This window comes from Drosophila sechellia, chromosome 3R (assembly GCF_004382195.2).
Source record: "Drosophila sechellia strain sech25 chromosome 3R, ASM438219v1, whole genome shotgun sequence".
NCBI lineage: Eukaryota > Metazoa > Arthropoda > Insecta > Diptera > Drosophilidae > Drosophila > Drosophila sechellia.
This window is the reverse complement of record NC_045952.1, coordinates 22,633,018-22,647,595: the sequence shown is the minus strand read 5'-3', so window position 1 is coordinate 22,647,595 and position 14,578 is coordinate 22,633,018. Positions and strand designations below refer to the sequence as shown.

The following is a 14,578-nucleotide window of genomic DNA, read 5'->3' as shown; positions in this document are numbered from 1 at the left end:
CTTTCGCGGCTCTTGACAGCAAAAGTGAAAATACGAAAATGTCGAGCAAAAGGGAAAACAGAATCCACTTGCGGATTGCTTTTACAATCAAAAGTAAAAGGCTTACACATTAAAGTCTTGATAACATCAGCATGAAATTATCTCTCCCACGCTTAGCATTTAAATATGAAGATGAGCAGACATCAATTAAATTACTTAAAGAGAAATATCCTGTTCTAGAAATAATATAAAATACCGAAATTCATAATATACCAGCAAGAAGGAGATTGCAGGATCCACATCCAAATACACCCACATAATCACCAGATTCGCGAATCATCGAAATTGAGAGAATGAAAATGTTCCCAATTGTCAGTGCTGAATTGGTTGGAGTCCCCGCTTAGTCCTGTTTTTAGTCTGGTATTTTAAGGTACTCAATGAAGTATATTTCCAAGGAAATCATTGCGAACCGGAAGGTATATTCTGGTAGTGACGGGCACGGTCACACTCGAAAATTGTTTGCCCGCGCGAGGTGCTGCGTTTCCTTTCGGCTCGCATCGAAAACACACAAAAAAAAACTCTTGACCGCCGGGAAAATCGCGAAACAATATTGGGTTTTTTTGTGAAAAAATCAAGAAAAATATTGTCAACACATTTGCCTCAGATAACAACAAAGAAATGTGCGTTTGAAACGATTGGTGACAACAACAAATCGTGGAACCTAGACAGCCAGTGTGCGAGAGCGAGACCGTGGTCGTGCGTCCCTCTCCAACACACACACTGAATCGGCGCCGACGACGCGTACGCAACAAACGAAAATAAAACGCAAGCGAAAAGTAGAGAGAAAGAACAAATAACGCCCACCGTAACACCCCCCGCGAATAAGAAGAAGCAGAGTAGCTAAAGCAGAGAAAGACGAAGAAGCAGCAGCAAAAGCAGACGGCAGAATTGGAGCTTTGCGCAGAAATCGATTTTTTTGCCCATTTTAAGAGATTTTCGGTAGCCTCTCCCACTGCCGAAAATCGTTTATCGCCACTGCTGCGTGCGTGGTTTGTGTGTGTGTGTGTGTGCGTGTGCCTGTGCGAAAGTGAAACAAACAAATTCACCAAGCAAAAGATTAATATTATATGGTACCAGTGTGAGTCACAAATAGAAAGAGAGAAAAAAAAACAGAAAAAAGAAAAATTAATTCAGCAGCAGCTTTAGCTTTTTAGCTGCTGGCATTGAAGAGGTGCTCTGCCGCAGTCGACGTCTCTGCCGCCGCCCGCAACACGCGCTCTCTTTGCCTCTCTCCGTCTCTCTTGTGAGCGAAATAACACCACACCAAACGACACACACACGAAAAAAGCATAATAATATTAACCAAAACGCCAGCCAAAGTGCCAGTTAAGTTATAATTATACACTAAAAGTAAACCGAGCAAAGAGAGAGCTGCCAGCCAAAAGCGGAAAATCAATAAAAGGTCTCTCGCAAAAGTGGAAAAACGTGCAAACAAGTTAAAAGCAGGGCTGCAAAAAAGAAAAAGGAAAAACTCCGCGCGCGTTTACACGTGTGGTGGTTTATGTGTGTGCGTGATTAACGTTTAACTGCTAATCGCAAAAACGCAATCTGCGAAGACCGCGTAACAAAGGCTTACGTAAAGCTTGGCCAAGGGAAAGAGCCAACTAACAACGAAGCATAAAAAACAATATTTAAAAAAATCCAACAAATTTGAAAACTGCACAGTAAACAAGGATAGCCCCAGAAATTCGAAACTCCCCAATTATCAAATCAGGAATAACATTCTCGCATACCCTTCGAAAACAAGGATAATACCCCGACACAAAGATGACTAAAGACAGATTAGCCGCTCTCCATGCCGCCCAATCCGACGACGAGGAGGAGACGGAGGTGGCCGTCAATGTGGATGGCCATGATTCCTACATGGACGACTTCTTCGCCCAGGTGGAGGAGATCCGCGGGATGATCGACAAGGTGCAGGACAACGTCGAGGAGGTGAAGAAGAAGCACTCGGCCATCCTGTCCGCCCCGCAAACGGACGAGAAGACCAAGCAAGAGCTGGAGGATCTGATGGCCGACATCAAGAAGAATGCCAATCGCGTTCGCGGCAAGCTCAAGGGCATCGAGCAGAACATCGAGCAGGAGGAGCAGCAGAATAAGTCGTCGGCGGATCTGAGAATCCGGAAGACGCAGCACTCGACGTTGTCACGGAAATTCGTCGAGGTGATGACCGAGTACAATCGCACGCAGACCGACTACCGAGAGCGCTGCAAGGGAAGGATACAGCGTCAGCTGGAGATTACCGGACGACCGACCAACGACGATGAGCTGGAAAAGATGCTGGAGGAGGGCAACTCGTCTGTGTTCACGCAGGGCATCATCATGGAGACGCAGCAGGCCAAACAGACGCTGGCGGACATTGAGGCCCGCCACCAGGACATCATGAAGCTGGAGACATCGATCAAGGAGCTGCACGACATGTTCATGGACATGGCCATGCTGGTGGAGTCGCAGGGCGAGATGATCGATCGCATTGAGTACCATGTGGAGCACGCTATGGACTATGTGCAGACGGCAACTCAGGACACCAAGAAGGCGCTCAAGTACCAGAGTAAAGCCCGACGAAAGAAGATCATGATACTGATCTGCCTCACTGTGCTGGGCATCTTAGCGGCCTCATATGTTAGCAGTTATTTCATGTAAATCTCGAATGCAATTACTTACACGCCACATTCACTTCACACACCTCTCCACACACCCACACACACACATTATATATCTCATCCAGACCCGATCTATATACATAGGATGTTGCGCAACCCACCCAGAGAAATTGCAGAAGACAAAATCGAAACTTAAACTGTAAGAGACCGCAACCAGTGAACCCCCGATAAAAAAAGTAATGCACACGAAATTAATTAGGGCTCGATTACACCAATTATAGCTATTATAATATATAGAGAAAACATGTATGGTTAGTAAGCAAGAGTCTCAAGTCCCCAGAGTCTATCCTAAATACACATGAAACTCAAGTTATAGCTACCAGAATCTTTAGTACTTGTAAACAAATTGCTAATTGAAAATTTATAAAACCAATGCGAAGAGAGTTAAAACACAAAAACTACAAGACACGTAATTGCAAACAAAGAAAACATGAAATTTTATTGATTATTGTTATAATGCGAAGCAAAAAAAAAACGAGAATTGTAATAAAAAGAAAGGAACACTACTCCACTCAAACACACAAAACACACTCATTGCAAATGCTTTGCAGGGAAAAGTGAAAGAAAATCTTGTTGATTTCCCGTCGTTTTTCCGACTTTGAAAATGCATTTAGTTTTTGTTCGTTTAGCTAGTTTAGTTCTCCTGTTGAAAACTCACACAAAAGTAGCCTCATCACCCACACACTCACAACACCGATGAAGAGGAGAAAGATGCAACAAATCTCTAGTTCACTTTTGAATATTTATGATAAAAAGATTGTTTATTATACGATATAATAACTATATTGACTATTTACTATAATGCTATTTACTTAACATGTTCATATTTATTGAATGCATATGAAATATATAAATTATACAAACACAGCGCATATATATATACAAATATAAACCTAGATAAATAGCTAACTCGGACATTCTCAATGGAGATGATAATGCGAAACGAAAACATGAGAAGTTGAGGAAGTTGATGGAATGCCGATTTAAAAGGGGTAAACAATTCAATCACACTCACATATATAGACAGCTTCAAATTAATCGGCAAACAGTTAAATTTAAAGTTGATTATTCAGTTTTTTCTTTGTTTTGTTGCGCAAACAATTGAACAAGTTTTTGTATTTGTGGCTTAATCTACCGGAAAAACTAGTTTTCTTTTGTTGATTTCCGTTTTTTTTTTGTAATCGCCAGAAAAGTTAACAGAAATTAATGGATTTTGGTTTCAGCTATGATTTCATTTCTCACACTCACATCGCACCGCACACACAGTAATACTTTTTCTTGCTGATTAACCTAATTTATTTTTCCTTTCTTTCCTCCCACCGATCCACATCTAAAAAACTAACAATCGGAATGCAAATTCAAAACTATACTACCCATACATAACATCTGGCATGCGGCTGTAAAATCCAATTTAACAAATAAATCAAACCAATCAACTCAACTTTTTCTGCACTCACAATGAAAAACGAACAAAACCATATAGAATCCAAGCATCCAAGTAGCATGCTCATCAAGGCCTATAATCTGCATTATCTACTTACGTTTTGTAGTACAATTCGGACAATGCAAAATCATTATAGTTACTAATAACAATAAACGCAATGTGTATGAGTTTTTGACAATTATTGTGATTAAGATACACGAAGAAATGCTTTCGCTTCTAAGTAGGAAATGCAAATTTGTTAATGCACCGCCAAACGAACTGGTCAATTTCTGTTTTGATCACACGAAATTACCAACTGCAAATGTCAGACCTGCATTACAAGCACGTTTATTTCTTATTCAATTCGTTAATTCACCTTTTGATCTTTTGAACGAGCAACGAATAAATGGGAAAATGAAAGCCCAAAACTGCAACTACAACAGCAATAGCGCAAATCAGCACGTTTTCACCACAAAAACAAGAGCAACAACAACTGCAAAAAAAAAATTAATAATAATAAAACACCCAGTTAACCGAACGCGTTCAGTGAAAAGAAAATCAAAAGAAATATTACTACTTCGTATTATGTCAATCAATCAAACTGCAATTTAATTTCAACCACATAAAAATGCAATCTAAAGGCCCGAAAAAATTCGACAAATTCGAAAAATTATCGAAAAACGCGACTCCGCACTGCCACGCCCTCACGTTCAGTGGAAATTCCAGTCCGGGTTCCAGTGTTCCAGCGATACAGACCCGCAGCTTCCAGCGCGAATAAACAGCTGCATTGCTCCATTCCCACACGCTGAGGTGAGTAATACGATATAATTATTGAACATTTAGCATTCTTTTTATCGGCAATTGCCGCAATTACTCTCTCTACGTTAACGTTTACATTGAAAAAACGCCGAAGGTCGCGTTTCGATGTCCTTTAAAGTCCCATTTGTCACTCTGCGCCCCTTTTTGTGGCACCCACCGCCCCCCTAAAAGTTCCGCCCATTTTCTATTAATGAATTCGTGCCCTTTGGGTGTTGCGACATTTCGAGTTTCAAGTGTGCGAAACAGAGGGAGCGATAAAGAATCAGCTAAACAAGATCTTGGCAAACGAATGAAGCAAAACAAAAAAGAAACTTTAATTTCTTACCCCTAGGGTACGTGGGGCATATTGGGCTTCCGCAGCTCCAAGTGAACATTTTTGGTTTTATAACTTTATAAGCTTCCATAGAAACTACTATATATAAAGTATATTTGGACGTATATCTTTAAAAGCTTACATAGAATCTACTCTATATAAAGTATCTTATAGTCAGTCAGTCCATTCTATTTGCTCCATTTGTTTTAATCATCGTCGCTTTCATTTCTATTTGTCGCTCGGCTCTTTTCATCTTGATGTCATTAAAAAGAATACTATCTAATTAATAGACAGTCTTTCTAACTAAATGGGATATGGACATTGACGAGGTAGTGAATATTTATAGCGCAATAATTTTATAAAAAGTTCTCTTTCTCCTTAATTACATTGTGAGGCTATTAAACAACAAGTTATGTTTATTAAATCAAGTGAATGCACTGGTTTTGTCATCGATTATGGATGCTATAGAAAACCTAAATCAAATGTCTCACTCGAATATTTTTTGCAACCTCGTCATACAAATATGTATATTCAAACCAGGTTAAGGCACTTATTTTCTCACTTTTCGCTTTTATTTGTTACTTATAACAAAAGCATCTTGGCGTTGATGATCTCATACAGCTTTTATCGAGTCATTTGTTGATTTTTTGTTTTTGGGTTGGAAGCCCAGTTCTGTGTATGTTTTTAAAGCTCGCTTAAAAGTAAATATTTCTACAAATAACATAATATCTATGTGAAGCTGAACGAATATCGCCGTGTCGCCGCCCCTCTAATGTGAGTCGAACATGCAGAGAGTTCGCGCCTCCCCCGATTCAAAATGTTGGCTTTGAATTGAGTCATCGTTGTCACCCAGCGACCTTACACTTTTGTTCCCTGCCTTCTTCACCCAGCCGAGTGGCTCACTAATTTATCATAGGCGCTTTGGTGTACTGAAAGAAAAAACAACGTCGTGTTCCATTATAAAGTTAATTTACTATGAAGATTTTGAGTCATGTATCCGGATTTTTTGAGTTCATGATGCGGAATTTTCATTCCAAAGCGCTTACGCTTTATATTCCAATTAGTTATTAATCGTTTTAAAGCACTAAAAACGATGAGCTGTGCAAAGTGAGTGATGAATCATCAGTGTTATCACTTGATAATGGTCTATCGGCTGGCATAGATAACGAAGGTGTGTGTGGGCAGCACTTGACTTTGTGTCCATGTCCCGCTCTTTGCGAACTGCCACTGTGGGGCAAATCCGTCTGAAATGTTCGAATGCAATAAAAAGTTCAGCCCTTGAGTGACGTATACTCGCCGCATTCACATGTAACCATTTTTTTTTTCAAAGTCTTTGCCTTTTCACCTTGTTGTGCTCACATCACATGGCTTTTGTTTGCCTTGTTGTTCTCAAGCCCTCATGTGGTAAAAATGCCCGCAGCATGTACCCTTCTTCAAAGGGTATATTGGGCTGCATAGAATTTACTAGCAAGTTCTGGTAACTAATATATGTTAAGGGATATCTAGAAAAGTTAACTATTTCAAACTTTAAGGAGCAAGGATGATGAGTTGTGAATATTTACAGGGTAGCTGCTGGTGCGACTCCAACTTTTCGCCCATTTGTTGGCTTTATGTCGGCCTTCTTTTCTGCCAACAGAGTTTGATGACACCACACTGCAGTGCCACGCCCCCTTGCAGTATTCAGTATTTGTCAGTAATGAATTCAATTTATAAATTTATCTACATTTTTTTCACTTGTTCTCTGCTCTTATTTATGTTTACTTATTTGTCTGACTATCTATTATTTTGATAGCTTGCCAAATTCAGCTATTTTTTTTTCATCGATTGTGTGATGTGGGAGTTTTTATTCGTTGACCTCGTCTTGTGTTTTTCTCGTATCTCGTATCTCAACTTTGTCTGGTGAGTCACACATCTTACCGGCTTATATGAGTACATAGATATATGTTTTGTTGTTAGCTGTCAGCCGACGATTTGATTTATTGATTCACAAGGAGAAGCCATTTTTGCCGAACCAAATGAATATCCAGTACGTGTAATATCTGCTATCTGCTAACTTGACTGAGTGGGGCACTTTAACTCATCTCATCTCGGATGTGGAAAGTTTTTTAGAATCGTCATTGTCGTGTTAACATTTGAAACTCGTCCGCCAAGATGCTCCTCTCTCAGCAAACTTGAAAACTTTTTGATTCGCAGGGCTAAAGTTTCGTTTTCTTCAGGCTCTCTGACCATGTAGAAATTTGCAATGCACAAAGGAACAGGAAGCCTGCATCATGCATCCTGCATCCTTCATCCCGTTTCCTGCATTTTCCACATCCGAAGCAGACAAAATGCAAGGAATTTATGTGTACAGAGCAGTAAGATGAAGAATTTACCTAAGAACTTTAGCTCTTAAATATTTTATATTATATGTACATCCATCATATATAGTTTTTTAAAGTGTAGAAATGCAAGATGGCTTTGGCGTGGAATCAAATTTGCTGAAAATCATAAATTTTTATATGCCCAAGCTCAAATTAGAAGAAAATTGAACGGGTGGCGTTAGGAAAAGGCTATCGATTTTTGTCGGCGCTGCGAAACAATTTGTTAATTGAAAACAAATTTTCATGGCACATCGGATGAGTTTCGGCTCAGAGGTGTGTTGTGAGAAGTGGGCGGGTTTTTTGGGGGTGGTTGGATTTCAATATGACCCATGGGGGCCATCCAAACTGGACAAAGAGCACACACACACGAAAGTGGGCGTGGATTTTGTTAAGCTAGCAAAATTAATTTAGAGTTTTGTCGTACAACAACATTTTCATGGGCTATAAAACCAACGTGTAATCCCCAAAAAGTAATTAAATTTTTGCAAAGTTTTTTTGTTTTGTCAAATATGCAAAACAAAAATCGAAAATAAATTAATTGTTTGGTAATAAGTTGTATTTTATACATTTTATTTTGTAAAAAATAAAATGTATATAATTTCAACTGAGTAAATCCTGGAATAATACCAAATTAATTCTGATTCGGTCTTAGCCCAAAGGGTATGCCGACATAAAAGTCCTTTAATACATGTGGCTTGACCCTTTTTTTGGGGGGACTTACTTCCTTTTGCGGAAAGAGTTCATTCGCCTACTTTTATGTACTCCCAAAACATCAGATACGCCTGGCTCGTGACCACGCCCACCTGCCCTTCTTTTTTTTATTTTTTGCCAAATTATATGTGTATTTAATGCTGCTGCAGTGGCAAGACAAAAAACAAAAACAAAAAAACATGAAATGAGTTCTGCTGGGCATTTAAAGAGTGGCAGGGAAAAATATAAAATGGGTAGCCCGAGGAAAACCTGACCCTGTAATACGATGTGGATGGTTTGTTCCCTTAACCAAGAAAAGAGCGAAAAAAAGGGTTGAAAGTGATTCCCATTGGCAAGGTTGACCCAGGCTTCTTACGATACGATTTTCATATTTTCTCGCCCCTCTTTTCTTGTTTTGCTGCAAGACAAAAGTAAAATAAAAAGAAACGTGAAAAACTTATATTCTCCACATTTAAATTCCATGCGCTTCGCTTCATCTCCAATTTCCTTTTTTTAAGTTGGCTCAAAAAGACGAAGAATTGCCAGTTAACCAAGCGTGAGTTCAGGAAAAAAAAAAGAAAAAGTGAAAAGGTTGCCTGCGTCGAACGGTTTTACCTTTAATTAAATAAACTTCTACAGCTTGGTTACGTGTTCGTCCGTTCGTTTAGATGGCTCCAAACAATTAATTGTGCAACCCGGTTTTGTTTGAGTGCAATCCAAATGGTTTCAAATGAATGTTATAAATGGTGTGAATAAATCAAGCCTTATCACAGCTGTTGCCTTCAATTGTTGCAGAATAAATAACTTTTAAGATAGCTTGTCAGGCGTTTCAATCATTTATATGTTCAACCCATGTTGTATTGCACATAAACTGGTGCACATGAACTAGTTTCGCGTAATTTTATTTGAACCCTGATTGGCACCCTTTGCCATTTGTGCAACTACCTCTAATTAACTTATCCACGGAATTCTCCTGCCAAGTGCACAAAATTTGCATCTTCGCAGTTGCTGGCTGAGCAAAAGTGTGCAAAAAGTATGTATATATAAAAGGGGCGAAGGAATGGCAATCAACGCAAAGGTGCCGAGTAATTACTGTTGTGAAAGGGGAGGAACTGCAGCAGGATAGCTGGACGAGAACGGAAGCGTGGCAAACCAACGAGTGACTCGAAATAGAGAAGGAATACAGCATAGTTGTTCCTACGAACGAAAAAGCAACAGTGGCCTAGCCCAGCTGGCCAGGATTCCGCAGTCCCAGAGACTGCCAATCTCCTCGGGGGCCAACCACTCCTCCCTCAACTCAGTGGTTGGCAAAGAGGCAAGAAGAATGCAAAAAAATTCTTACCCAGAGGCATCATCAACTCCTGCAAGTCACTGACAAATGGGCTTGACATTGTTAACCCAAAGCAAATAAAAAGCATTGCAAAGGGGTGAAATGCGTCTGACCATTAGCAAGGCAAAGGAAAGATACTCTACACCAAATCAAGATATAAGACAAACCTATGATTTATAAAAGAGTCGCTGCAAAGGATATCTAAATATAACAGAACAATTTAAAAAACTAGCGCGTTTGAAAACAGAACTAAAAAAGAAGGAAAATGTCACAGCCTAAAGTTAAATAAACGAAAAACGTATCTCTTATTTAAAGGATACTGTCCAAAGTAACTGTGAGCTTTCGCTCCAGGGTTTTTCAACCCTGGAAAATTCCGTTGCACATAATTTCATTTGACGTAATTTCAACTTTTGCACTTTGCCTTTTGCAACACCATCTCTCGGTTATCTTGCTGTTCCTGTTGCTTTTTCTCCTGCTATATAATATATATATATATATTTTTGCACAACGGGTAATAAGGAGCAGCGACATCGTCTACGAAGGAGACAGCAACAAAAACATGAGCTACATTAACTAAACCGCATAACGGCAATCAGAAGGATAGAAGCGTTAGTAGCAGCCAGAAGAAAGGGGCGAAAGTGCGGGTATTTCTTATGGTTCTGTGGCTGATTCAATTGCTGGCATAACCTCTCAGTGTGCAGTCGCCAGTTGCTTCTGCTGCTACGCACCCCGCATCCCGAAAACTCCGCTTTCCTTGTTAGTTTTCCTCACTCGCTTTTCCACGCTGACGTTTTCCATTTTCATCTTGTAGCTGCGGAACAAAGTGCGAGTTGGCGGCGCGGAACGTCTTTCTCCTGAATGAATGGAAAGCTGCAATGTCGAGTTCACTTTTGATGACATTACTGGGTTAAAATGGTGCTATCCGGGGATTTGCGGTGGATGTAAAGCTGTAGTATAATTGATATCAAATAGTAAGCTAAAGGATATGTTTTGTTGTCAGAAAAGTTAAGTAATTAAGAACTCAATATAGTATTAGGATTCTTTTCAAATTATTTTTTCTGCAAAATCCTAGAATGTAGTGTTTTTTCATGGATATTACTTCAATACTCTCACACACTGTGCTCCTTGTGGAGCACGTTTTCCAGGGTATCATTGCCTTTTGCTTAATGCGCCCCTATATTCCCTTAACATCCTTTGATTGCCCCACAAAAGCTTCAACAGCTCACCACCCTCGACACGAAGCGAGGGAAATTTCTTTCTGGTATCTTTTGGCTATGCAACACCCAAAAACCCCCCCATCCATACATTTTCCTCATCCGCTTGGTGAATTGCGCACATTTTGCCCCGTGCACTTTGGGGGATACTGGTTTAAGAGTTGTGAGTCCGTCCGTGGGAGCTGCGACTGCGATTGTATAATAAAATTAAATTGCGGATTGCATTCAGGCGACGGGTGTTGATGTCTGTCTTCATTGTTGTACTTGTACTGCACATCTCACTGTGCCTGCAATTAAGCTCGACTGTCGCGCTGCGGTTGCCAATGGCCTTGAGATGTCACTGGCAATTTCTGGAGAACCATTTCTCAGCGGCTAATTAGATTGCATTTGAATATTAAATGCCATCCAATGATGATATGATAAACTCCTACCGAGAATTAATTAATTGCTGAGCGCGGTGGTCTTGCAGTTCTCTTATCCCCGGGCAACAAGCCATATCCGTTTCATTGTGCTACTCCACCTCGTCCTCCTCCTCGTAGCCACAAAATCGTCCTGCTGTGCAGCCTTGTGGGGGGAAGGCTGTTACGAGCTCTGCCCTCGAGCAATTTTGGACTGACCATGTGATGCTTTTATGCGTCCACAATATTAAAGAATTGTTCAAGGGTAGTTCGTTGAGTAGCTATGGTCAAGTGGGCAGTGGTTAAGTATAAAAAAATGTGATTAAAGGAGCCGAATCTGTTTCGTTGGTTAGAGATAGCGTTAAGATTACATGAAAAATATAATTCTACGTTCATGTTAAACCGCTAAGCAGACTAACATCCTGCTACCCTGCATCATCGCTTTAAATCCCATTCCATACCGCATTGCGTATACGCCTCATTATCCCCGAAACCACAAGGAGCCCCATAAAAAGGCATACATTTTTTACAGTAACATTGGTTGTACTCCCGTACCTTTCTTGTTTTTATATAAAAGTTATCTTTTAAGTAATTTTTTTTCTTTGCTCCTTGTGTGTTGTTGTGGCTTTAGCCACCGCCCATCCCCCTGCCGACTTGTGGGACAATTTGTCCAAGGCGTTTCCTTTCTGTGGGCGTGGCAGCAGCAGGGACATGCCTGTGTCGACTTCCTTCCTGCCTTTCCTTCGAGTTCTTTGTGCGTAAAATACAAAAAAAAAGTGAACAACAAGGTGGCCAAATGGGGTGGGTCGTGTGGTCAAAACATGATGTGTGTGTCGTGTCAGCGTCTTTTAGTAAAAGGAAGTTATGAACGTGGCTACACTAAGGGATACAAATGGTGAGGATTAGCTAGAGATTTACAGTTGAAGAGAATACTAAATTTAATATAAAATCCTTGAAGTGTAAACATTTTTAGAATGTTGAAAAATGATTTTAAAAAAACATGTATATTTTTAATTTTTCTTAAGGGAATATCGGTTCTTCAGTTTTTTTTTTCAGTGCACTAATAAGAGAGTAGCTTTTGGTTTTTGCGGCTTACGTCATATTTTATTGTTGCTTTGCATACGTTCATTTCGATGGCGGGCCTTAAAGGATTTGGATTTGTGCCTGCTGAAATGCCGTTACCATGTTGTAAAATTCATTCACATGACACACATGTGCGAGCAGTGCGGCGACGAGGACGAATGTGAGAGAGGAGAGAGGCTAAGAGGGAGACAGCAGCAATAGCATCATCATCGTCGTCGTCGTCGTCATTTTCAGTCGGTCACAATGTCAAACAGAACTGTACACAACAAACACACAAACATGGGAGCTCCAAATAACAAAAAAAGAAGCGAAGAAATCCGAAATGAGTGAAACAAAAATGGCAAAAACAAGTCCCGAACGCACACATGCACAAAGAGACGCAGACACACACACACACACATGCGCCGCACTTCGCTCTTTTCTTCTTTCCGTTATGTCGTTTTGCGTTTCCTTTTTGTACTGCTCTTCCTTCCTTTCGCTTTGGGGCTTAGGCAACTAATCCATTTCGCTTGCTATTTTTAACAGCGACGTGGCGACAGGCAGCGCAGTCGGCCAAGGATCCAGGCAGCGCTGCCTGCGTCGCAGCTGTGGCAAATCAAAAGCCGCACTCACTCACACACCCGCAGACACTGACACCAACACGCACCCCATGGGTTAGGCTACAGTATTTTGGCGCTCCCTGCGCACGACACTCTCTCTTGCGGTACATTCTCTCTCGCACGTCGGACGTTTCTTTCTCTCTTTCTTGGGCCTTTGAGTTGTCACTGTGTTAATTTCCACACCGCATACACTAAATCAATGTACAAAAGAATTAAATAAATGATCTGAGCAAAACTTACAATTCAAAACTCATCTCGGCTTTAACCATAAACCACCCTTACCTCTGTTTCGCATTTCTTCCAAATTATGTGTAAAGACATGAAAATAAAGCACGTGTAAATCTTCAACAGGGTTACCACCTCTTTTAAATGTGCCTGAACGCTATGTTGCTTCCTTACCTTTATCTAAATATCACTTATACGCAACGAAAAAACAGTTTTCAGATTAACCATGAAATGTATTTTTAAAATCGATTTCCTTGTCAAATTTATGGAATCTGTTCACTGCTGCGATTGTCTAGTTAAGTTGGCCAATTTATTTGAATCGCCCGCACTTAACTGGGCGGTGATTTCACATGGGTGGGCGTAACCCCGAGCTGGTTACCCATGCCCTTCAATTTCCGCGCAGACAATCGCATTACTGGTCAGCTAAATCGATGCGTCCCTGCCCCTTCCGCCGCCCCTTTTGCTGAATTACTCTGGTCTTTCGACACTAATGTGGCTTCGGATTTGGCTGGAGATTACGACTCCCCGGCATTATCCCATAAAAGTAGATAGAACACAACACTCACTTATCGCTGCAGGCATATCATTTAATTTCAACATTATTTGTCATATACAATGTGAGCGAGTAAGATAGCTGTGAAACGGGATGGCAACACATTTAGCTTGGCCTTTTGGGCTGGCACCAAATGAAACGCGCTATTAATTAGTTTTCCTAACATCTCCGGCTGCCAAAAGGCCTCGGGTTAGATAAGTTTCCCCCACACAAAGGTACACAGAAAAATAATGAAGAAAAGGGAAATTTCGATAAATTTAAAATTGAAGTTTTAAGATTGCAAAAATGTTATTTTCTGAGTCAACGAAGTTTCGAATGCAAATTCGTGATTTAATTAAAACTCCCTCATAATTAAAGTCAAACCTGGATAATATTTTTTTCAGTGCCCAAACACTCGGAAACTTTTTCTGTGCTAACACAAAAGTTGTGCCCACAAGTGCGAGGGAGTTAGGTGCAGTGCATCCATCTCTTTTCGCCGCCGCAGGATCTGTGAGCATTGTCGGAAATTTTTGTAGCCTTTTCCGTCGCGTCATTTTAGCTATCTGTGTTCATGACTTGTAATTATTTTTGCTGCGCTCTGTGCTTTTGTTGTTCCTGTTGCCATTTCTGGTTTCTGGGCTTTGCCTTTTTTCCGTGTCCTTTGGGCACAATTACTTTTGGCACTAAATTTATTTTTATTTGCCTCGGGGCCGCGCTGTGCTGTGTGCTATTCCATTTGGAATTAATCAAACCCAGAGCGAGCGACCATTTTGTATGCAACATAATGTTTTCCCTGCCATATATTGCCCATAGATCACGCCCCTTTCTGATTGGGCCAGATGCCGCCTTGTGGATTGCATGTCAGTGTGTAAACTGCAATTGATTGATTG

At 40.5% G+C, this 14,578-nt stretch overlaps 2 protein-coding genes and 1 long non-coding RNA gene across 4 annotated transcripts in view; all 3 read left to right on the top strand.

The window, feature by feature from the left end:
- LOC6607676 (eukaryotic translation initiation factor 4E type 2) overlaps positions 1-14,578 on the top strand; it is a 42,408-nt gene that overhangs the window by 2,750 nt on the left and 25,080 nt on the right. The window lies entirely within an intron of this gene.
- On the top strand, positions 481-4,324 carry LOC116801528 (syntaxin-1A). The gene is made up of 2 exons (XM_032721776.1): positions 481-2,678; positions 4,186-4,324. Exons 1-2 carry the CDS (start codon positions 1,807-1,809, stop codon positions 4,202-4,204), a joined length of 891 nt encoding a protein of 296 aa, XP_032577667.1. The 5' UTR covers positions 481-1,806; the 3' UTR covers positions 4,205-4,324.
- The window catches only part of LOC116801529, a 31,669-nt gene continuing 21,832 nt past the window's right edge, over positions 4,742-14,578 (top strand). Inside the window, exon 1 of the long non-coding RNA XR_004362074.1 lies at positions 4,742-4,935. This is a non-coding gene — a long non-coding RNA (uncharacterized LOC116801529). The remainder of the gene's footprint in view (positions 4,936-14,578) is intronic.

Coding starts and splice junctions, on each gene's coding strand:
- LOC116801528 (XM_032721776.1), top strand. CDS start 1,807: ATGACTAAAGACAGATTAGCCGCTCTCCATGCCGCCCAATCCGACGAC.